A 25,543-nucleotide genomic window follows, 5' to 3' on the forward strand; every position below is an offset into this window, starting at 1 on the left:
GTTTGTGGCTCATGGGTGTGGTAGAGTTATAATCTGGCATGGTCTGAAGCTGTTCACGAGGTGCACTGGCTCTGGGACCTCCCTGGAAGTGAAAAGTTAGTCACTGCTTGTGTCCTGCCTGGGGCTACCCAGCACAAGCCACAGAGTAATCTACAGATGGCTGTTACTTATGTTGGGCTTAGAGATACCCAGGAGAGGCCAAGCTGGGAAGCAAGACAAGCTGCTGCTAGTGCTGGGCCTGGGGCCACTTATTGAGATGTATGGAGCACACTGAGTCAAGCTGCTGCTTGTTTGAGAGATTTTAGGAACATCTGAAGCCTGAGCTAGGACAGGCGATTCTACAGAAAAGCCATTGCAAACAGCTTGGGTGGGGCTGCATATTGGGTGGGGTGGAATCTTAGGGAATTACCAGGGTGGTGCAAACCATGATGGAGACTCAGATATGGCACCTGTCAGTCAGCTTTGTGGGGGCGGTGGGAGGTCTTACCACTTTTGTCTGAGATAAAGCTACCCTGAGTTCTTGCCCTGATGCCAGACAATTTAGTTCCTCCCTGTATGTCCCTGGATCCTTTCAAGCTGCTGCCCCAGTATTGGAGTTCAGAGGGAGTGAGTCTGAGTAAGTCTGTGTACAGCCTTTTAAGAGGAACACCTGGGACTCCAGCAACCCTCCATGTCACTCAGCCACAATCCACACTGGTTTTCATAGCCCAAAGTTATGGGACCCCTTGCTTCTCACGGAGGCCTCCACAGTCAAGGTAACCCTCCTGATTAAAAATACACCACATGTGGATGTCAGCCCAGCTCATTCCATGCTTCCACCCCTCCTATCAGTCTCAATGTGCTTTCTTCTTTAATTCTCTAGTTGTAGGACTTCCATTCAGCCAGATTTCAGGCAGTTCTGAATGATGGTTGTTCTGTATTTTAGTTGTAATTTTGATGTGGTTGTGGGAGGATGCCAGTACCAGCATTTACTATCTATGCCACTACCTTGGTTCCTATCTCTCCTGCAAGTCCTTTTTCTAACTGCCATTAGTGTGGCCAGGGAAAGGCTCTGTCCTTCTGATATCATCAGAGCCAAAGACCATGGATATATAAGAAGAGCCTGCCTGAGAATGATGCCAACAGAGAGGAAAGCAGTGCCAGGCCTGGGAAGGGAGGGTAGAGACAGAGAGAAGGAAAGAGAGTCTAGGGATCCAGTTTCTCAATTGGTATACTAGAATCTATCTGTGCTTGAAGCTAAAACACGTAAGTTAATAAATTCCCTTTCCACTTAAGATATTTTTTCTTCTTCTTTTTTTTAAATTTAATAAATCTTTATTGTTCAGATTATTACAATTGTTCCTCTTTTTTCCCCCATAGCTCCCCTCCACCTGGTTGCCACCCACCCCTGCCCTTACCTGCCCCCCCAGCACTGACCTCATCCATAGGTGTACGATTTTTGTCCAGTCTCTTCCTGCACCCCCCACACCCTTTTCCCCCAAAGAATTGTCAGTCCACTCCCTCTCTATGCCCCTGATTCTATTATATTCACCAGTTTATTCTGTTCATCAGATTTTTTTATTCACTTGATTTTAGGTTCACTTGTTGATAGATATGTATTTGTTTTTCATAATTTTTATCTTTACCTTTTTCTTCTTCCTCCTCTTTTTAAAGAATACCTTTCAGCATTTCATATAATACTGGTTTGGTGGTTATGAACTCCTTTAGCTTTTTCTTATCTGTGAAGCTCTTTATCTGACCTTCAATTCTGAATGATAGCTTTGCTGGGTAGAGTAATCTTGGTTGTAGGTTCTTGCTATTCATCACTTTGAATATTTCTTGCCACTCCATCTGGCCTGCATAGTTTCTGTTGAGAAATAAGCTGAGTTGTATGGGTGCTCCCTTGTAGGTAACTAACTGTTTTTCTCTTGCTGCTTTTAATATTCTCTCTTTGTCTTTTGCTCTTGGCATTTTAATTATGATGTGTCTTGGTGTGGTCCTCTTTGGATTCTTTTTGTTTGGCGTTCTCTGTGCTTCCTGGACTTGAAAGTCTATTTCTTTCACCAGGTGGGGGAAGTTTTCGGTCATTATTTCTTCAAATAGGTTTTCAGTATCTTGCTCTCTCTCTTCTTCTGGCACCCCCACAATTCTGATGTTGGTATGCTTGAAGTTGTCCCAGAGGCTCCTTACACTATCTTCATATTTTTGGATTCTTTTTTCTTTTCTCTTTTTTCTTTTCTGGTTGAGTGTTTTTTGCTTCTTTGTATTTCAAATCTTTGACTTGATTCTTGGGATCCTCTAGTCTGCTGTTAGATCTCTGTATAATATTTTTTATTTCAGTCAGTGTATGCTTAATTTCTAGTTGGTCCTTTTTCATATCCTCGAGGGTCTTGCTAAATTTATCGGCCTTTTCTAGAAAATTCTTGAAAAACCTTATAACCATGATTTTGAACTCTATATCCAGTCGTTTGCTTTCCTCCATTTCTTTCATTTGTGATTTGTTTCATTGTCTCCGCATTTTGGCTGCTTCCCTGAGTTGATAGAGTGGCTTTGTGTGCTAGGTGTCCTATAGGGCCCAGTGGCTCAGCCTCCCCAGTTACCTGAGGTGGACACTCTGGGTGAACTCCTTTGTGGGCTGTGTGCACAGCCTTGTTGTAGTTTAGCCTTGATTGTCGTTGGTATCACTGGGAGGAATTGACCTCCAGGCCAATTGGCTGTGAGGATCAGCTGTGTCTACGCTGGGAGAACTTCTGTGCTGGAGACACCCTTATGGGAGAAGACTTGCAAAAGCCTCTGTGCTCAGCTTGAATGGGGCGGAATCTCAGGGTGGAGCAGACAGCATTGGTTTCCTGTCAGCCCTGCCCTAATAGGCCCCTGTGTCTCAGTGTCCTGTGTTAATCGCTGCAAGCACCTCTGGGAGAAAGCCGCCCTCGAGTTCCACCCGCTGCCAGACAGTCCAGTTTCTCCTCGAATGAGTCTTGGTCCCCAGAGTCTTGCCCGGAACTGGAGTTCAGTGCAGTCGGGAGCTTTTGTCTCCCTTCCGCTTGAGAAAGCCAGCCACGTACTCAGTTGCCCACCCTCTTCGCACACTCGCCTTGGTACCTCTGCCTTCTATAGTTCCTCTGAGTCTCAGTGTGCTTTTCTCTTTCCTGACAGTCCAGTATCACCCCATATAAGTCTGGGTCCCGATAGGAAACCAAGATGGCGGCATAGGTAAGCACCTAAACTGCTGCCTCGCACAACAATTTCAAAACTACAACTAAAAGACAGAACGGACACCATCCAGAACCACAGGAAAGCTGGCTGAGTGAAAATTCTACAACTAGAACAAAAGATAAAAGCTCACAGAGAATTGGAGGTACGGCAAAGGGTCTTTGTGCGCGCAGAGAGGAAGGGCGGCTGAGAGCCTGGCTGACTTTCTCTGGCGGAAGGGGGAAGGAAGCGCCCGACCGCACTGAACCCCAGTTCTGACTGCACTGAACCCCAGTTCCGGGCGAGCCCCTTGGGACCCACGCTCTTACAGGGGGAGTCTGGACTCTCGGGCGGAGACTCGGGAGCCGGGGAAGGCAGAGGACTGAAAGTGCGCGCGCGCCAGTGCGCACAAAGGCTGCGGAGGTTGCCACAGGCTTTCCCTAGTGGAAGGGAGTCAGAGGCTCCTGACTGCACTGAGCCCCAGTTCTGACTGCAGTGAACCCCAGTTCCAGGAGAGGCCCTGGGGACCCACGCTCTTGTGGGGGGAGTCTGGACTCTCGGGCGGAGACTCGGGAGCCGGGGAAGGCGGAGGACTGAAAGTGCGCGCATGCCAGTGCGCACAAAGGCTGCGGAGGTTGCCACAGGCTTTCCCTAGTGGAAGGGAGTCAGAGGCTCCTGACTGCACTGAGCCCCAGTTCTGACTGCAGTGAACCCCAGTTCCAGGAGAGCCCCTGGGGACCCACGCTCTTGTTGGGGGAGTCTGGACTCTCGGGCGGAGACTCGGGAGCCGGGAAGGCAGAGGTCTAAAGGCACGCACGTGCGTGCAAGGGCAAGGCTGACAGGAAGCCAGGACTGAGACTCCACCCCATCCAAGCTGAGCACAGAGGCTATTGAAATTTGGCAAGTCTAATCCTATAAGGCTGTCTCCAGCACCGAACTTCTCCCAGCATAGACACAGCTGATCCTTACAGCCAACTGGCCTGGAGGTCAATTCTTCCCAGTGATACCAACAACAATCAAGACTTAATTACAACAAGGCTGTACACACAGTCCACAAAGGGGTGCACCAAGAGTGTCCACCTCAGGTTAACTGGGGAGGCAGACCCACTGGGCCATATTGGAAACCTAGCACACAAATCTACCTTACCAACTCAGGGAAGCATTGAAAATGCGGCGTCAAAGAATCAGATCACAAACGAAAGAAATGGAGGAAAACAAACGACTGGATATAGAATTCAAAACCACGGTTATAAGGCTTTTTAAGAATATCCTAGAAAAGGCCGATAAATATAACGAGACCCTCGAAGATATGAAAAAGGACCAACTAGAAATTAAATATACACTGACTGAAATAAAAAATATTATACAGAGACCCAAAAACAGACAAGAGGAACACAAAAATCAAGTCAAAGAATTGAATTACAAAGAAGCAAAAAACACTCAACCAAAAAAGCAAAAAGCAAAAAAAAAAAATCCAAAAAGTTGAAGATAGTGTAAAGAGCCGCTGGGACAACTTCAAGCGTACCAACATCAGAATTATGGGGGTGCCAGAAGAAGAGAGAGAGCAAGATACTGAAAACCTATTTGAAGAAATAATGACCGAAAACTTCCCCCACCTGGTGAAAGAAATAGACTTACAAGTCCAGGAAGCCCACAGCACCCCAAACAAAAGGAATCCAAAGAGGACCACACCAAGACACATCATAATTAAAATGCCAAGAGCAAAAGACAAAGAGAGAATATTAAAAGCAGCAAGAGAAAAACAGTTAGTTATCTACAAGGGAGCACCCATACGACTGTCAGCTGACTTTTCAACAGAAACTATGCAGGCCAGACGGGAGTGGCAAGAAATTTTCAATGTGATGAATAGCAAGAACCTACAACCAAGATTACTCTACCCAGCAAAGCTATCATTCAGAATTGAAGGGCAGATAAAAAGTTTCACAGACAAGAAAAAGCTAAAGGAGTTCATCACCACCAAACCAGTATTATATGAAATGCTGAAAGGTATTCTTAAAGAAGAGGAAGAAGAAAAAAGTAAAGATAATAATTATAAACAACAAATACATATCTATCAACAAGTGAACCTAAAAATCAAGTGAATTAAAAACCTGAGGGACAGAATAATCTGGTGAATATAATAGAATCAGGGGCATAGAAAGGGAGTGGACTGATAATTCTCAGGGGGAAAGGGGTATGGGGGGTTCATGAAGAGACTGGACAAAAATCATACACCTATGGATGAGGACAGTGGGGGGGAGGTAAGGGCAGAAGGTGGGGTGGGAAATGGGTGGAGGGGAGATATGGGGGGGAAAAGGAGAAATAATTGTAATAATCTGAATAAAGATTTATTTAAAAAAAAAAAAAAAGTCTGGGTCCCCAGAGTCTTGCCTGGAACTGGAGTTAAGCGCAGTCGGGAGCTTTTGTCTCCCTTCCGCTTGAGAAAGCCAGCCACGCACTCAGTTGCCAGTCCTCTCCGCGTGCGCGTCACAGTACCTCTGCCTCTTGCAGCTCCTCTGAGTCTCAGTGTGCTTTTCTTTTTCCTTCTAGTTGCAGAATTTCCACTCAACCAGCCTTCCTGTGGTTCTGGATGATGTCCATTTTGTCTTTTGAAATTGTTGTGCGAGACAGCAGTTTAGGTGTTTACCTATGCCGCCATCTTGGTTTCTCCCCACCTTAAGATATTTTTCATTGAGCTGTGTCACATGTCACCAAAAGAGCCCTATGAAGCAGGATTTTACTTAATTGTGCAATGACATTAGTACTGTCATGGAAGCACTTATGGAGTGAATACTCTTAGGCTGTGATAACAGAGAGACCTGGCAGCTAGCTGCTTTTCTCTGTGTTACACAGACTGTGCACAGGGACCACGAGGTGAGAGCATGCTCAGAGGACAATAGCCAGAATTTCACTGGATGTGTCGCCATCATAGAGAACTAATTGAGAGAATGCCGGTTGTATTATTTGGAGAACAGAGGACTTATTTGGGTAAGTGGCAGATGGGGCAGGGCTTCTTTAAATATTGGAAGGACCACCATGTGAAAGAGATCAGATTTCTAAGCCTTTAAGACAAGCATGTCAAACTTGTGGCCATGGGCCACCATGCAGCCCATAATGAATATTTTTTGGCCCAGCCAATATAACGGCATGTAAGAAACGTTTTAATAAAAATTTCATAACTTAATTTTTACAATATCCTGTTATACATAATTATTAATAATGAACTACAACATTTGCTAACGACTGATTACTGTAATTGTGTTGGATTCACTTCTCTTACGTGCCTTACATGCAGGCACACCATTTCTCTCCACTAATACTAGCAGTGAATATTTTAGCAGTCAATTGCCACGTCATTAGTCTTGTACTGACTTGTTTGGGGTGCACAATAGGAAATATTTCACTTTCGGAGAACAAGGAAAATAGGTTTATTTGCCTTATGCTTATTAATTTGTGCAGTTATTCAGTATTTGGTAAGTTAATGTTCAAGAAAAAATATTAATTTATATTAAAATGTTCTATTATTTTATGTTAATGATTACTTATTTATTTCAGCCCTTCTATTCAGCATGTCTCTATCAAAATAAACCCATGTTTCTATGAAAATAGAAGCTTTTGTTTTTTTGTGGCCCACATAAACTTAAACCTTATTTATTTGGCCCGTGTTAGCCTTTGAGTTTGACATGCTTGCTTTAAGAGAATAGGACTAGTGAATCAAATAAACAAAGTGTCAGACTCCAACCCCATGTAAGGAGCTGTTCACATAGAAAATAGATTCCCTTGTAATGCTGTTAAGATCCTTACCACTGGTGTTGATGCCCAATGGGCAAGGTCAGGATGATGAGTGGAGGAATCCCTTATCACATGGGCCATTGGCTCAAGTCAGTCCCCAGGCTCCCCTCCAATCCTGCAAGTCCAGGATTCTATACCTGAGAATACTGGGGCCTCTTCCAGCTCACAGGAACGAGGACATTGGAGTTGGAGCCTGATGAGGTGGAGGATGTGCTCCGGGTGACAGCCACAGTCCTAGGCTTTCCATCTCGGCCAGAAGAGTTCTGCAGTTCATCATATCGCCTCCCGATGATTGGCGTCTTAGAAAGAAAACAAAGCACATGTTCTTCTATCTCATTAACACTTCTTTGGTGTATGGAATTGTTCTACCCTGCAGCAACCAAGAACTGCTTATTTGATGAAAAATTAGAGGAGTTCAATGTTACATTAGGCTCATTTTTCTAATGTTCAAATACATATTCTGAGTCATTTTGCATCTTCAATATTTTCCCACTCTCTTTAGCAGCTGAAAACAAATCCAATTGCTTGTTCTTAAACATTCTTTAGAAACCACTGATAAAGGAAAACATTCAGGAAAACAAAATCAGTTGTCAGGTGTTTAAGCTTGAAAGAATTTCTTGTAGTCATAACAAGAGACCAAAAGTCCTGCTCTAGCTGGTTTGCTCAGTGGTTAGAGTGTTGACCATTGGACTGAAGGGCGTTGGGTTCAGTTTTGGTCAAGGGCATGTATGTTGCTTGGTTGCAGGCTCAATTTCTTCCCCAGTCAGGGCACGTGAGGGAGTCAACCAACCAATGTGTCTCTCTCACATCGATGTTTCTCTCTCTCTGTCTTTCCCCCTCCCTCCCACTCTTTCTGAAAATCAATGGGGAAGAAAAATATCCTCAGGTGAGAATTAACAACAAGAAAAGACCAAAAGTCCTTCCCTTCTTCCCAAACTTTATATACTAGATTATTTAAACATTTATTTAAGTTATTTATATCTTTTCAATTATGTAAACGAATGAGGTCAGGGACAGGTACTTGGGCACCACTTTAGAAATTTCATTTCCTGAGAGTCTTGGAGTGCAGTGGTTGTGGGCAGCATGTCCCAAGCTTTAGTGCCAAGGAGGTGTCCTGCACAGAGACCAGTTCATGGGCCTACACCTGGGGGCAGCAGAAGCCAACAGGTGATTCTACATCAAGGCCCATCATTTTGGAATAGCTGGGTCCCTTGGGTATGCAGCTGACTGGCTGCATGTTTTCTGTACCTCTTTGGAAGAGAATAAGCGGAAGTCAAAGAGTAAAAATAGCTTTTCCCTTCTGAACCCTCACCCTGTCTGAGGGAGGTCTCCTGCCCCCATGGCTGCTTTGCTTCCCACGCCCATCTCAGATCGGGACACAGGTAACAGACAGAGACTTGGCCGACAGCAGCTGCCCTATATCTAAATCCAGCCTAGCACCAGGAATGCTCAGGGCCTACTCAAGAATGCAAATAATCCTTTCCACTAATATTTACAGGGTAAACTAAGGTTGTTGGTAGAGTATTAAATTTGACAGTAAAATAATAATCAAGTTTTCAGATTAATTTAAATAGGCTAATTCAAATAAGTGAATATTCAAGAAAATTTAATTGTACTGGACAAAAAGCTGTTCCTAAAGTGTTAACTAAAATTTCTATTGGTAGTTCATCTCATGGTAAAATTCCTGAACATGCAATGAAACTAAAGCAGTCATATTTTTGTGCAAAAAATTAAAATTTAAAGTTATCAAGACTGCATTATAAAATTTACAAAAGCCTCCATTAATCAAAAAAGGGGGGATAGTAGGGTAATATCATGTAAGGAAAAATATCCTATAAGTAAATTACATCTAGAAAATTTTTACTTTACAAAATTAATTTTCATTTGTAATGCTAACAGCAAGACACCCATGAAAAACACATATGGTGTTTAAATAAGACAAAGGAAAATCATTTGGGCAAAAATAAAAAGGATCCCAAATCAATTATATAGAAAAGATTCCTTTATTAACTTTTGGTCGAGAATATGTTTGCATATTTTCAGAAAACAACTCTAAGACCATGTGGATTCCTGCAACAGAGAGGAATTGACAGGTCTGCTCCAACCATGAAGACAAGAGGAGAAACAGTCCAGAGATGGAAGATGCTGACGACGCCTTGCCACGCTAGCAGTCAGCAGCTGTGCAATGCAGAAGGTTGCCTAGGACCAAACCAGAGAGGGTCGGACCTGCATTGCCACCATGTGCCCACCATCCAGATATCATTGCTGACATGTACACATAAGGAACTGTTTGACATTGAAATGGGGACTCAGAACTGTTGGACATTGAAATTGGGACTCAAACATTTTTTGTTATTATATGTTTATTTCTAGTCTGCAGAGGCAAGATTTTTTAAAGGAAAGAAATGGGGGAAAAATAGATACAGAGGCAAAGAAGCATTGAACAGACTGTCAAACTACAGCAGGAAGGCAGGGGAGGTTGGGGGGGGTGGGTGCTGTAAGAGATCAACCGAAGGACTTGTACACATGCATATAAGCATAACTAATGGATACAAGACACTGGCGGGGGGGGGGGGGGGGGCAGGTAAAAGCATATACTTGGGGGAAGGGGAGGCAGGGGGGAGGTCAATGGGGGAAAAAGGAGACATATGTACTACTATTTGTAATACTTCAAACAATTAAAAAATACAAAATAATAAAAATAAAAAAAATAAAAAATGCACAGAGCATAGTTTCAGCTTTGGGGGACTTATGAGTCATGGGGTAAGAGACACAGGAAAGTGAAGTATTTTTACATTTTAGAGTAAAATGGTTAAGTACAGGTCTTCAGAAGGCTCATTCCTGAACTGGCTGGTAAATCTACTATTTTCTGCCCTCTCTTTTTCCCCCCATCTCTTTAGCTTGGTTCACTAGTTCTCCTACACCCCATTCCACACACTCCCCTCTCCCCAAAGGTAAGAATTTAGATAATTTTGCAGTTTAAAGAGCAGTATGGCTTGGGGAAGCAACTATAAAGGCAAATTCTGTATTCCTGCATATCTCAGTCATTAGCTGGTCTGGGAACAAGGTCACCGATATAGAGAAAAGACAGGACAGTTGTCAGATAAGGAATGAGTGAGGTTTAAAATGCTGAAGATCATTCTTTTTATAGTTATCTTTTTAGAAATCAGTTTTTATATAACCAAGGCTAGCTTCTGTTCTTAAAAGCTGTCAGTTGAGAGCCCCAGTGAATATGATACTCCACATGTTCTTAAAAAACAAGCTAAGTCGGGCTTTAGAAGAAAGTCTCCATTGGAAGCAAACATACAGTTAGTTTCTCTTGCTCAAGGCACCTTACTTGTGACCTTTGTACTATATATTAATGCTAAAGTTTACAGAAACAGTTAACATACCTCTGAAATGTCAAAGTGAAAGTCCAGAGTTTTCCCTGGTAATTCCTTAGAAGCACTGGTCCATACTCGATGTATTTCTATCTTTGACAGGTCACTGTGCTGGTAGGAGGGCAAAATGAGGCTGGCCGACCGAGAAACCACCAGCTTCAAGATATTCAGAGCTTCTCTCCAGTGAACACTCTGAGGGAAATAAAACATTCAATGGTTAATAGTAATTTCATTTTTAAAAACTGATAACACTAGCTACGGAAATGTCTCATGACCATTCAGAAGTCATGGATTTAAAACAGTGCAGGAAATTCATAAAAACACTATTTATAAGGAAGATGACCTACATTTAGGAAACAGGCAAATAAAAAAAGACCACTTTTGTCCATATTCAAATAAGTGCATTTTAAAATAAAGTACCATTTTTGCTCATGTGGTGCCTCTTTAATTTGAAAAACAAAAAGAAAAAAGAAAAACAACAACAACAAAAAAAACACAAAAAACCCCAAACAATCCTGAATGCATTTATGCTACTGACCACTCACTCTCAAAATTCTCCTACCCCCAGTTTTCAGTATCCCTTAGTCCTTCTTCTACTTCTCACGCTCTTCCCACCCATTTGTTCCTGGGCACGTGGTCTCTGCCCTCAACTCTTCTCTTTCACTCCATATCTTCCTCATGACCTAACCCAGGAATCTGGGAGCCATTCTTAACTCCTTTCTGTCCCTCCCTTCTGATATGTTTCCTCCTCGCCATTCCTGCTGGCACCAGCTCAGTCAAATCTCTCCTCCCTCTGCCTGGACTATTTCAATAACCTCTTAACTGGTCTTCCTGCTGGCAGTCTCTACTTATGTCCATCAAACCCATCCCAGCTACTGTGGTCTTTCTAGAACTCTTCAGACCATGCCACTTCCCTGCCTACGCTCCTTCTAGGCCTCCCTCTGGTGGACTCTGAGCAGGGCCTACAGGGTGATCTCCCTTGTTCTGGAATGCCCTTCCTCTCTTTATTGGCTCATCAGACTCCTATCTTCCTGTAAAACTCACTTTGTTTTACCATCTTTGTCTCCCGGACAACCCCCAGGCTGACTGAAGTCCTTTTCCCACAAAAAAATTTGAACATACATAAACCAATTTGATAAAAGCTATTATTATTATTTGCTTAGGCTTTGGGATAAAAGCACATGATATAAAGCATATTTTCTTTGCTGTTCAGTTTGCACAAGAGAGGTCACGGTTTGAGTGTGAAATTAGCTACTATTTAAGATATCTAGTACCAGAGATGGCTCATAGTATTAGGATAGGATATGCAGCCCAATAAAGCCATGAAATGGGACAGATGATTAGTAAGAAAATGTTAACTAACCCTCTGTCTTCCATGAGTGCTGTGAAGTGAGAAAGTGTTACCACATCGCACAACTATTATTGGAGCAATGCTATCTGAAAAATGGGGCAAAAAAAAAAAGCTTGGAAATCACTTTTAAGTATTAAATAATATTGGCAAGTAATGAGATTGGTGAAGTAAAGATGGAAATAAATGTCTAAAATGACACTGAGTGGTTTTGTCAATGACTTTAACCAGAGAAATCCTAGCATTTGCCCTTGAACTCTGAAGCTCACCAAGTATACTCCTGAAGCAAAATAGAGCCTGACTAGATGTGGCAAGTAGGATGTCTATGCTCCTGAGCTTGGCCCTCCCACCTTGACCCCATGGTGACCCTGAACTGCTCTCCATGGGCTGGGGCCCCCGATGTTTAGTCTGTGGTCATATGTTTCATATTAACTTCCAGGCTCTAGAAACTTGTTCTGGTCTGTTTTCTCTCTTAATATTTCTTAAAATAATATTTTTTTGTTCATCAGTTTATGTTCATTATATTCCACAAATGAGTGAGATTATGTGATATTTATCTTTCTCTGACTGGCTTATTTCGCTTAGCATAATGCTCTCCAGTTCCATCCCTGCTGTTGCAAATGGTAAGAATTCCTTCCTTTTTACCACAGCATAGTATTCCATTGTGTAGATGTACCACAGTTTTTCAATCCACTCATCTGCTGATGGGCACTTAAAGAAAAAAATTAATTAAAAAAAAATTTTTTTTTTGCTTTCCTTTTATTTTTTCCAGTAGTCTTGGGTAAGGCTTTGAAGAATCAATCTGTAGGTGTTCAGCAAGTGTCCTGCTAGGAAGGGCGCCTGTATAAGGAAACAGGCACTGGCTTTGGAACCAGGTGGACCTGCATTCAAATACCAGCTCACCATATCCAGACTAAGACTTTGAGGCTAATTTCTTTTTCATTTTTAAAATATTCTTTTTATTTTTTAATCACAGTTTGTATTCAATACCACTCCATACCGGTTTCAGATATACAGCAAAGTGGCCAGAAAACTAAGGTCTCTACAGAGTGGTGCCCCCACTACTCGAAGCACCTACCTGGCCCCACACCCAGTCATCTCGACACCATTGACTATATTCCACAGGCTGCAAACCTATCTTCGTGGCTATTCTGCAACTACCAATTTGTACTGCTTAATCCTGTCACCTACCCCCCCACCCCGCAAACCCTTGTCTCCTCTGATAGCTGTCAGTCTATTCTCTGTGTCTGTGAGTCGGTTTCTATGTTGTTAGTTTTGTTCATTAGATTCCATATATAAGTGAAATCATATGTATTTTTCTTTCTCTGACTGGCTTATTTCACTTAGTATAATACTGTCCAGCTCCATCCATGCTATTCCAAAAGGTAAGATTTCCTTCCTTTTTATGACCAAGTAGTATTCTATTGTGTAAATGTAGCACAGCTTTTTTATTCACTGATGGGCACTTGGGCTGCTTCCAAATCTTGGCTATTATAAATAACGCTCCAATGAACATAGGGGTACATATATTTTTTTGAATTAGTGTTTTGGTTTTCTTTGAATATATTTCCAGAGTGGAATCTCAGGGTCATAAGGCAATTCCATTTTTAATGTTTTGAGGAAACTTCAGACTGCTTTCCACAGTGGTTGTACTAATCGACATTCCCTCCAGCAGTGCACCGGGGTTCCCTTTCTCCACATTTGCAGCAGCACTCAATTATTGATTTATTAATGATAGCCATTCTGACAGGTATGAGGTGGTATCTCTTTGTGGTTTTAATTTGCATTTTTCTAATGATTAGTGACACTGAGCATCTTTTCATATGCCTATTGGTCATCTGTATGTCCTCTTTGGAAAAGTGTCTATTCAGGTCTTTTGCCCACTTTTTAATTAGTTTGTTTGTTTTTCTGGTGTTAAATTGTCTGAGTTCCTTATAAATTTTGGATTTTAACCCTTTATCAGATGTATCATTGGAGAATATGTACTCTTATTCAGTAGGTTGTCTTTTTATTTTGTTGATGGTTTCCTTTGATTTGTAAACCCTTTTTAGTTTAATGTAGTCCTATTTATTTATTTATTTATTTATTTATTTATTTATTTTGGTTTCCCTTGCCCGAGGCAATATGTCAGAAAAAATATTGCTATGAGAAACATCTGAGATTTTACTGCCTATGTTTTCTCCTAGGAGTTTTATGGTTTTGAGTCTCACATTTAAGTCATTAACCCATTTTGAGTTTATTTGTGTGTATGGTGGAACAAGGTGGTCTTAAAATTGTTTTTAAAGACTATAGAAATATTCAAATGTACACAAAACAGAGAGACCAGTAAAATGAACCCCCATGTACATTTAATCATTTTGATTTATTTATCCCAACATTTTCTTTGGTTTATTTGTTGTAGTATTTTCAAATACATTTATACAAGTCACTTAACCTTAGTTCCCTCAATTTTAATTTGAACCACTGAATTCACTCTTTGCATGTTGAAACACCTGGTCTAGAACCAGGGACATGCAAGTTCTTTCTCCTTTTCTCCTTGGCTCTGCCCTCCCAGCCAGGTGTGTGCTTTTAATATCCAACCCATAAACCCCAAGAGGCATAAGTGTATCCTTTGAAGAAACTTATCAGGGCCTGGTCCTATCTATCTTCTCAGTGTGCCACTTATAGTGTAGTCAGCTATCACTCTTTACTGTCTCAGTGTATTAGAATATAAGTGAATACTCAAATGGGTAGCCAAGTGCAAGCTACATGCAAGTCCTCAGTTCTTCTGTAATGACTCCCGGGTTCATAGTGTAGTTATTTAAATACTCACTTGCACATATTTCTCGATGGTCTTCAGAACTTCCACGTTAAACTGCTTTACAGGAACAACTGAAAGGTCCATGTAGCTGAGCAGGCTGTAGATGACCTGGAGAAGGGGCTGCTGCATGTTCGGGAGGCCTTTCTCCAGCAACTGCGGGAGGCAAGGCACAGCCTCAGTTGGTTTGACGCCAGATTTTCACACAGAAGCACCAACCTTTCCCAATACTTTTATGATAGTACATTTCCACAAGGGGAAAAAATCTTAACTACTGAAGAAATGAAGATATTATCAAAAGTCATGTAGGCAGATCTGAATATCTATATATATAAAAGCCTAAGTGACCGTCTGACCATTCAACCATTCACCTGGTAGCTATGACGTGCAATTACCACCAGGGGGCAGATGCTCAGACCAGTAGAGTAGGGAGCTCGATTCCTCATGGAATCAACCATGGGTTAGGTTGCTGCTGGGGCACTGTCAGCCCTGAGTCTGCTTCACCCACACCCCAGACCCAGAGAGGAGGGAGGAGGGAGCCCAATTGCTCATGGATCGGCATGGGTTAGGTTGCTGCTGGGGCACTGTTGGACCCGAATCTGCTTACCCACACCCCGGACTCAGAAGAAATGATCCAAATATGATCTGATAAAAAGTCTACATAAAAGGACCACTGTAATAGAAAAAAAATATGAACACAAGCAACAAAAGGGAGACGGGTTAAGCAAATTGTGTTACATTAACCTGATAGAATTCCACAGTTTTTCAAAGTGACACCAGGTGAGCTATGTCAGCACATAGACATTCACACACAGAGTCAATGTTCAGTGACCAAAGCAGGTTCAATGGAAATACTAACCACAACTACATAAAGTTATATGTATATGCATGACCAGCAGCTATAAGAACATGTGAGTAATAGAAATGATTATATATTATAAATGGTGCGGTGCTAAATTCATAATAAAAATGTTGGTGACAATTTGTGATAAGGGCTGAAAAAAATTAGGCAATCCAGTTTTACTTTTTAAAATCCTCACCTGTGGAGATATGCTTTTCATTGATTTTAGGAGGAAGGGAGAGAAAGAGAGAGAAACAATTGATGTGAGAGAGAAACACTGATTGATTGCTTTCCATACGTAACCTGACTTGGTACCAAACCCGATACCTAGGCATGTGCCCTGATAGGGAATCAAATCAGTAATCCTTCAGTGCATGGGATGACACTCTAACCACCTGAGCTACACTGGTCAGGGCTACTTATTTTTTATTGTGGTAAAAATCTATGTAACATTTACCATTTTAACTATTTTTAAGTGCACAATTTAGTGGCATTAAGTACATTCACTTTGTTGTGCAGCCATCACCACAATTTATTTCCAAAATTTGTTCACCATCCCAAATTGAAACTATAAAACAGTAACTCTTCATCAACTCCTGCCCCCAACCTCTGGTAACCACTATTCTATTTTCTGTCTCTATAAAATTGTCTTTTCTACATACTTCATATAAGTGGAATCATGTAATATTTGTCCTTTTGTGCCTGGCTTATTTAACTGAGTATAATGGTTTCAAGGTTCATCTATGTTGTAGCAGGTGTCAGTATTTCATTCATTTTTAAATCTCAATATTCCTTTGTATGGATATATCACATCTCTTTTATATTTTTGTGAAACTTTTATGTCTAGCAATCTAAATAAGTTTGCCTCCTTGCTACTTCACATGTCACCTTTGTAAAGATAGGCACCACCTGCCTTTGTAAGCAGAGCATTTGCATGGGTTATCCTGTACTCCTATAATCTGAGGTATGCATGTGCTGGCTTAGTAACTCTTGCGGGAACAGATGTGACCAAGGTGATAATCAGAAGCAGCCAGGTGGCACTTATGAGTGCCAGGGATGGGAGGAAATGAGCAAATGAATCAGGGTTGTTGACAGCTGAGTACAGATTACATATTTTGGACACATATCACAAATCAAAATTCTGCAGGATTAACAATAAATGATGGAACAACTACCCTCTTCTAGGCAGAGGCCTTCAGTCCTGTGGAGCCTTTCAGAAAGTGATTGGTTCTTTAACCCAGTGGTTGGCAAACTCATTAGTCAACAGAGCCAAATATCAACAGTACAACGATTGAAATTTCTTTTGAGAGCCAAATTTTTTAAACTTAAACTTCTTCTAACGCCACTTCTTCAAAATAGACTCGCCCAGGCCGTGGTATTTTGTGGAAGAGCCACACTCAAGGGGCCAAAGAGCCGCATGTGGCTCGCGAGCTGCAGTTTGCCGACCACTGCTTTAACCTATCTGGACTCTGAGTGGGTGACATAACTAAAATTAGAATGGGCTGTCCTCACCACTTCTGACAAGGCCCTGGCAGAGGTACAAATGCATGTTCCCAAATGAAAAGAAATACTGAAAATGCTAAACAAGGAGCTGCTCTCAGTCATTTCCTCAGAGAATTCCTGACCTTGTGCACTGGAGCTGCTAAACAGAATACATGTCATCCCTCGTCCCATATACTGTGTATTCTTAGCACCAATGTACACCAAAATCAGAGTAGAAACACAATTATAGGAGGACAAAAATCCCATTCCATTTTTAAAAGCAAACGTAAGAGGTGAAGATAAAAAGTTTATTTCAAAATGTATGCTTTGTGAACTAGTTCAGAGGAAACAACAATTAAACATTTCAAACCACATACTGACTTCTTAAATAAGATTTGAACACTGAAAGTAATTAGGATAAAGTTTTCTTGTTGCCATGTGCTGACAGATGTTAGTGCAATAAGAAGAATTTAAGCTGTGGGGGCATCTGTATTCTTTTTTATAATAAGTAGTGCCCCAGTACATGGATTTGTGCTCATTGAAAGGAAATTAATTAGAAGGTGGCCGGCGGTGCAGGACTGGGCAAAATGGGCCAAACCTCTTGTGGTCCCTCCCTGGCCATACATGGGGCGGTGCTGCAGCTTGAAGGGCGTCTGTGGAGTAAGCAGGGTCCCTACAACAGGTGGGGTCCCTCAGTTTGGCCTGCAGCAATTGGGCCTAAACCAGCTCTCCGACATCCCGTGAGGGGTCCTGGATTGTGAGAGGGCGGTTCTTGGGTGACGCATCCCGGAATTGGGCTTCCTCCTCTCTGGTTCTGGGGTGGGTGCGTCACCCAAGAACCGCTGCTGCCAAGTCACCACAGCTTGGCAGCTCCTGTGTTGAGCGTCTGCCCTCTGGTGGTCAGTACGCATCATAGCTACTGGTTGGACAGTTGGACGGTCGCTTAGCCTTTTATATATATAGATATCTATATCACTAGTTGTTGTGAGAATTTAAAATGATTCCAACATAGAAGGAATAAATGAAGTCTTATTATCAGTTCCATATAAATATTTTATCCAGGGAAACTATAATAGAGTTTATCCTTAATTGAAGAGCTTACCTCTGCCAGGTAGGTAACCATGTTCAAGGTGATGTCAGCATATGCTTCATGAAGGTACCGGCAGACCACGTTGACCCAGGTGGCACAGTCCCTTGTGTAGCTGTGTGTTTTATAAAGAGTCATGACATGTGCAAGATTGGAAAGTTTGGGATTCTTCTCTTCCAAACAAACCTGAAGGAGAGGAAAATCAATCAGGGATAGAATGGCCTGATGAATAGGAAGAAATGTCAGCAATTTCAGTATCAGTCCCAGCAGTCAGGAAAACAGATCACACACACACACACACACACACACACACACACACACACACACACACACACACATACACACACACATTTCTTTATAGGCTGTGGAAGTGCTTATCTTAGTAATATAATTTTCACAAATTCTTTCTACCTGCTTTTTCAATAATGAAACCAAATGTATCAGCCACCCAGGAAGTTAATGATGAGCACTATCATTTATTATTTTCAGGTTTTATGAAACTCATTGCCATGTCCAAGCCTGGTACTTTCTGTCCAACAGTGGGCCTTCTGGGAGGCCTGAATGGGTCTGTCTGAGCAGAAATGTAAGCCATACCTGAGCAATCCTGTTGGCTATATCCTTACAGAACTGATTTGGGTTTTCAAAGTGCTGAATCAGCTGGGGCAGGAGACACAGGACATTCAAAGGAAACCCTGGGTTAGAGAGGATATAATGGAGATGGCTGAATATGGTGCATTTTGGCTATTAACAGTGGAAAAGCACATTACAGATTTCATTTTGAGGCCACGCAAATACAGTCTTTTGAAGCAGCTTTAATGTGATCTAACAAAATCCAGGAAAAATGTACAACCAAAAATTTAAAAAGCAGAATAAAATGAATGGAAGCCCTGGTTTGAAATTTTATCAGAAAACATAGTTTAGGGAAAACTTGTATAAGAGGACCTAGGCAAATCATTTAAGTTTCATTCATGTAATCAAAAAGGCTCTTTAAAATGATGAGGATTCGCTTAGCACCACTGTGATAACCTCTAGCTCCATGAAAAGAATCCTGGGCCACATTCCATAGTATTAAAAATCTAGTCTGTTGCAATGGCCATTGTGTCTCAGTTGGTTGAGCATCATCCCATGCACAGAAAGGTTGCCTGTTCAATTCCCAGTCAGGGCACGCTTGAGTTGAAGGCTCTATCCCCAGTAGGGGTGTGCAGGAGGCAGCTGATCAATGTTTCTCTCTCTCTCTCACCCTTCATCTTTCTCTAAAATCAATAAAAACATTTAAAAAATTTAATTTGTTGATTTAGCTTAATTCAAGAAAGTTCTCAAGAGGAAAAGAAAATATAAGAAAAATAGAAGATTTAGGAGTTAAAAAAAAGGGAAACAATATCTGTACAAGAGCAATGGAATAAACTATAGTATCTGCAGTTTGATATGGAAATAATAAAGAAATTTCCAATAGCATATATATATATATATATTTCTCCTGCCCCCTTTTATATTATTGCCTTAAAAATATCTTCTAAAATATAAATAATTATGACTTACATTATATAAAATTTTAAAAGATAAAACAAACTATTCCCAACAAACCATTTCTAAGAAGAGCTGCTAAAAGCAGTAAGCCCATAATTTCTTATTAGCTAAACATGGACCTAAATACCAGACTTGTAAGATAGGGAATGTATTTCCTTTACCGATGGCTTGGGATGAGTCCACCATGGATACTTTGGACACTGGTGTCAGCAAACTGAAAAGCTGCTGGGTCAGGTCTGTGGTGGTGAGGGAGGTGAACCCTTTCAGCAGCAGCTGCTGTAACCCTGAGAAGTCTGACCACTTGAGCTGTGCCTGGAGTTTCTCAAGTTTTTCTCGATTCTCAGCTTTATCGAGTGGCATGTGAGCCAGAAGTCTGTTCAACAGCCTTAAGGCCATGAGGTATTCAAACTCAAAATCAGATTCCATCAAGGCCACTGTGACCCAAAAGATGGTGGCCAACAGGTTGGTTGGATGGTTTATGTGTGATGGGTCTGTGAGGCTGTCCTTCAAGGAGGATGAGCTCCTGGTTTTTGAGGAGAGACCTTGCTGGGTACAAGCCTGAATTCTGTCCAGTGTGGCACTCCGAGGTGGGTCTGAGGATCGGTCGATAACACCAAACTTCTTGGGCACAGAGAAGCTTCTCTGATGCCGGCTCCGTTCTGCAGTTGCTGTGCTGCCACTACCTGTTCCAGAGTTCACATTTAGTTGTCCTGTGCTCTTTCTGCTTGCTGTAAGTTTAGTGCTAGAGCTTAAATCTGGTGATGAAGAACTGGGTATAAAAATAAAAATGTTCACACTAGATCAGATGGATCTAATCAAAATTTATAGACCCTTTAACCCCAAAACGACAGAATATACATTCTTCTCAAGCATACATGGAACATTCTCAAAGATAGATCACACGTTAGGTCACAAAACAAGTCTATACAAATTCAAGAAGATTGATATAATACGAAGCATTTTCTCAGATCACAATCGCATGAAGTTAGAAATCAACTACAATAAAAAACTCAAAAAACACATGGAGGCTAAACAGCATGTTATTAAATAATAAATGGGTTACGAAAGAGACCAAAGGAGAAATTAAAAACTTCCTGGAAACAAATAAAAATGAACACACAACAAACCCTATAGGACACACAAAAGCAGTTCTGAGAGGGAAGTTCATAGCACTACAGGCCAACTCAAGAAACAAGAAAAAGAACTAGTAAACTATCTAACCCTACAACTAAATGAAAAAGAACAGTAAGAAAGACCTAGAGAAAGTAGAAGGAAGGATATAATAAAGGTCAGAGTGGAAATAAATGACACAGAGACTAAAAAACAGTACAAAAGATCAATAAATCCAAGATCTGGTTCTTTGAAAAGATAAACAAGATTGATGATTGATGAACTTTTAGTCAGACTCATCAAGAAACAAAGAAAGATGACCCAAATAAATAAAATCAGAAATGTAAGAGGCAATATAACAATGGATACCACAGAAATACAAAGGATTGTAAGCAAATACTATGAACAACTTTTCCCCAACAAAATGGACAACCTGGATGAAATGGACAAAATTCTGAAAATGTACAATCTTCCAAAACTGAGTCAGAAAACCTGAATAGGCTGATAACTATGGATGAAACTGAAGCAGTAATAAAACAACAACAACTCACAGCAAACAAAAGCCCTGGTCTGGATCACTGCACAGGAGAGTTTTACCAAACATTCAAAGAACTAACACCTATCCTACTCAAACTATTCAAAAAAATCCAAGAGTAAGGAACACTTCCAACCTTTTTTTACAAGGCTAGCATTAGCCTAATTCCAAAACCAGATAAAGACACTACAAAGAAAGAGAATTACAAGCCAATATCCCTGATAAACATAGATGCTAAAATCCTCAACAAAATATTAGCAAATCAGATCTAGCAATACATTAAAAAGATCACACACCATGACCAAGTGGGATTTATTCTGGGGATGCAAGGCTGGTACAGTATTCGCAAATCAATAAATGTGATACATCACATAAACAAATTGGATGAGAGAAGAGACAGAATGGCAGCGGAATAGATGGACGTGTCCTGAGCCTTGTCCCGGAGCAAATAGAGGGAGCAGCTGAAACGAGTAGAATCCAGCCCGATTTGGCGAAGGAGACGCAGCTGGTGAGACAGTTTGTAGCCGGGAAGGGCAGAGATCCCCGCGATAAAGGTAAAATCAAAGATCTAGGCCAGGGGTGGGCAAACTTTTTGACTCGAGGGCCACAATGGGTTTTTAAACTGGACCGGAGGGCCGGAACAAAAGCATGAATGGAGTGTTTGTGTGAACTAATATAAATTCAAAGTAAACATCATTACATAAAAGGGTACGGTCTTTTTTTTTTTAATTTCAATAGTTTTATTCATTTCAAACATTTTAACAAGAAGAATGTAAACACTATTATAATTTGAAACTTCAAAAAATGGAGGAATCATAGCACAATAACATACCTTATATTGAAGATGGCAAAGACAAAATAAAATTGCCTAACAAAGAAAAGGTACAAAAGCCTTTCAAATTAAACTTAAATATAATAAAATAATTTAAAACAAATAGAAAAGAACAAAATGTGTAAACAGTAAATTAAACATTTTCTTTATGTGCAACTTCCAAATTATGCCCGGGATGTAGATGTAGATGGCAATGTAGACTGGGTTGAAAGGTTTTTGGTCTTTAAAACATCAACTTCAGTGGGAACAGTGCTGTTGGTCTCCTTTTTAGCTAATGCTCTGATACTGTGCTCTCCAGGGGCGTGTCTCCCTACATCACCACGATAACGTGTCTACGCATTCCCAGGGTGATGTCAGGGGACACGTCCGCGGGCATTACAAGGAGCCTCTGGAAGATTGAGAGGTTGTTCCTTCTACTGAATGGGTGGATATAAATCCGCCCACTCAGAAGAAGGAGCTGTGGCCGTGTTTCCCGACGTTGCCATGTTAACACTGCTGCTGGTGAAGGAGCGGAGGGGAGAGCAAGAGAACCTTCCGCTCTTTCGGCTCCGCGGGCCGGATAGAACAGCCGAACGGGCCGGATCCGGCCCGTGGGCCGTAGTTTGCCCACGGCTGATCTAGGCAGTAGAATCTGCCAGACCTCTGTGCCCAGAAGGTCAGGAAGAAACTACAGGGCGCCAAGCTGTGTCCCTGAGGACAGGCAAAGCGTCTGACTGAAAAGAAAAAAAAAAAAAAGGGTCCACGGGACTGCGGGAGGTAGGGGATTTTAGACCTTGGAGTCTGGATTTGGGATCTGAGCTCAAAGGCAGCCCTGAAGAGCTGCTGGACCACGCAGTGCCGGCAAGAGAGGAACTTGCAGAGACGCGGTCCCTCCTCGTGCTGGGGCCTGCGCCTTTCTCCACTGAACCTAGTTTGTAGGACCCTTAGGATACAGATGCTTACCTGTGACTGAGGTGCAGAAGAAGGGGTGGGGTTGTGGAATCTGGGGAGAGTAGGCAGCGGATGGTCCAGGAGAGGTGGAAGCAAGTCTGGTGCTGAGTCATATCTAAGCCCCTGTCGCCATTTTCTCCTGAGAGATAGCCCCTCCCTCCGTCTCCAGGCAACCAATATAACCACACCCAGATCCCACCCAGAATAACACCATGGAATCTGAATACTCCCTGAGGCCATAGGATCTGCCCTAAAGAGAAATGTTTAGAAGCTAGGCACCTCAATTACACGGCTACACTGCCAGGGCCCTTCAGAGTGCTTCAGTGTGCCTCGCTGGCATACTTACCGCGGGTGCTCCTGTGAGCCGCCACTGGGAGTAAGCGCCTATCCACCACAGGTGCAGCAGTGAAAGCTGAGTCTGCCCACCCCATAACTACAGAACTCTGGGCATCACAGTCACACCTTTCCAGAGTGCAGGCCCCCTGAGCCACATCACCTGACAGACAGTTCCTTGGTGCCACTGTGAGTCCCCACTGGGCATGCATGATTTCAATTAAGGGTACAAGACAGCAAAAATTGGGACACTCCCCTCCACAGCTTCTGACTTCTAGACACCGCAGTTGTGCCGGTCAAGCTCGCAGGCCTACATCAAGAGAACCCTAATAGCTCAAGTAGGGAGCTACACTAGATTACCAAGCCCAGGAGAACTGAGAGATTACACCAGTAGCACCATCACCAAAAGAACCTGGGTAGCAAAGCAATTGGATCTACAATTAAAACATTACAGGAAAACCTGGGGAGACAAAAAAGCAACTCCCAAAGGAAAGAAAAAGAGGAATCACCAGAAAGGGAGTTAAATGAAATTGAGGCTAGCAGCTTAACAGAGAAAGAATTCAGAGTAATGGCTGTAAGGATGTTTAAACGGATAGACGACAAATATACACAACTCAATGACAAATACACACAACTCAATGAGAACTATAAGGAGCTGAATGAGAATGTCACCAACATGAAAAGAAACCAAGAGGAGATGAAGAACGACATAGCTGCAATAAAGAACACATTGGAAGGCCTAAACAGTAGACTAGAAGAGGCTGAGGACCGCATCAGTGAATTAGAAGACAAGGTAGGAAAAAACACACAAACACAGCAGCAACTGGAAAGAAGACTTAAAAAGCAAGAGGAGAGCCTAAGGGAGCTTTGGGACAACACAAAATGAAACAATATTAGAATAATAGGGATACCAGAAGGAGAGGAAGAGAAGCAAGGAATAGAATACCTGTTTGAAGAAATAATGACAGAAAACTTCCCTGATATTGGCAAGAAAAAAACTATGCAAGTCCAAGAAGTACATAGAGTCCTAAACAAGTTGAACCCCAAAAGACCGACACCAAGGCACATCATAATTAAATTTGCGAACACTAACGACAAAGTAAGAATCTTAAAGGCTGCCAGAGAGAGACAGAAAGTTACCTACAAGGGTTGTCCTATTAGAATATCAACTGATTCCTCAACAGAAACACACCGGGCCAGAAGGGAATGGAATGAAATATACAAAGTGATGCAAAGCAAGGGTCTGAATCCAAGAATACTATACCCAGCAAGGCTATCATTCAAAATTGAAGGTGGAATCAGGAACTTCACAGACAAAAAAGGGCTAAGAGAGTTTATCACTACCAAGCCAGCAATGCAAGAGATGCTAAAAGGACTGCTGTAAAAAGAAGAAAGAGAAAGGCAAAAAGAAACACAAACACTAAGGAAAAATATGACAATAAACATGTACTTGTCAATAATAACATTAAATGTAAATGGATTAAATGCACCAATCAAAAGACACAGGGTAGCTGAATGGATAAGAAAACATGACCCATATATTTGCTGTCTACAAGAGACCCACCTCAGAGCAAAGGATTCACACAGACTGAGAGTGAAGGGATGGAAAAACATTTTTCAGGCAAATGGAAATGAGAAAAAAACTGGGGTTACGATACTTATCTCTGATAAAATAGACCTCAAAGTAAAGGCCATAACAAGAGATAAGGAAGGCCTCTACATAATACTAAAGGGAGCAATTCAACAAGAAGATATAACTCTGGTAAACATATGCACCCAATGCAGGAGCACCCAAATACATAAAAAATCTCCTGGAAGATATCAAGGGAGAGATCAACAACAATACAATCATAGTAGGAGACTTTAATACACCACTGACATCACTGGATAAATCCTTTAGACAAAAAATCAGCAAAGAAACAACAATTCTAAATGATGCTCTAGATCAAATGGACCTAATTGACATCTTCAGAGCATTTCACCCCAAAGCCACGGAATATACATTCTTCTCAAGTGCACGTGGGACATTTTCAAAAATAGACCACATACTGGGTCACAAGCAAAGTCTCACCAAATTCAAAAAGATTGAAATCATATCAAGCATTTTCTTAGACCACAATGGTATAATATTAGAAATAAACTATAATAAAGACATTCTAAAAAATTCAAACACTTGGAAGCTGAATAGCATGCTATTAAACAATGATTGGGTGATCAACGAGATCAAAGAAGAAATTAAAAACATCCTGGAGACTAATGACAATAAAAACACAACAATGCAAATGCTATGGGACACAATGAAAGCAGTCCTGAGAGGGAAGTTTATAGCTCTACAGGCCTACCTCAAAAAACAAGAAAAAATGCTAATAAATCATCTA

The 25,543-nt window shown here is 41.6% G+C and overlaps 1 protein-coding gene across 11 annotated transcripts in view; it reads right to left on the reverse strand.

The window, feature by feature from the left end:
- FRY (FRY microtubule binding protein) overlaps window positions 1–25,543 on the reverse strand; it is a gene marked incomplete at its 5' end in the record, with an annotated part of 677,381 nt that overhangs the window by 133,777 nt on the left and 518,061 nt on the right. For all 11 annotated transcript variants that reach the window (XR_013960263.1, XM_080662182.1, XM_080662181.1 and 8 more), the window contains 6 exons: window positions 7,101–7,262; window positions 10,356–10,535; window positions 14,504–14,644; window positions 17,914–18,084; window positions 18,493–18,590; window positions 19,587–20,194. Coding sequence is in view for 10 of the 11 variants with exons in the window: in XM_080662182.1 (XP_080518308.1) it covers window positions 7,101–7,262; window positions 10,356–10,535; window positions 14,504–14,644; window positions 17,914–18,084; window positions 18,493–18,590; window positions 19,587–20,194 (1,360 nt within the window). The remainder of the gene's footprint in view (window positions 1–7,100; window positions 7,263–10,355; window positions 10,536–14,503; window positions 14,645–17,913; window positions 18,085–18,492; window positions 18,591–19,586; window positions 20,195–25,543) is intronic.

The sequence above is a fragment of the Plecotus auritus genome (assembly GCF_963455305.1).
Source record: "Plecotus auritus genome assembly, chromosome: 3".
NCBI classification, from domain to species: Eukaryota; Metazoa; Chordata; class Mammalia; order Chiroptera; family Vespertilionidae; genus Plecotus; species Plecotus auritus.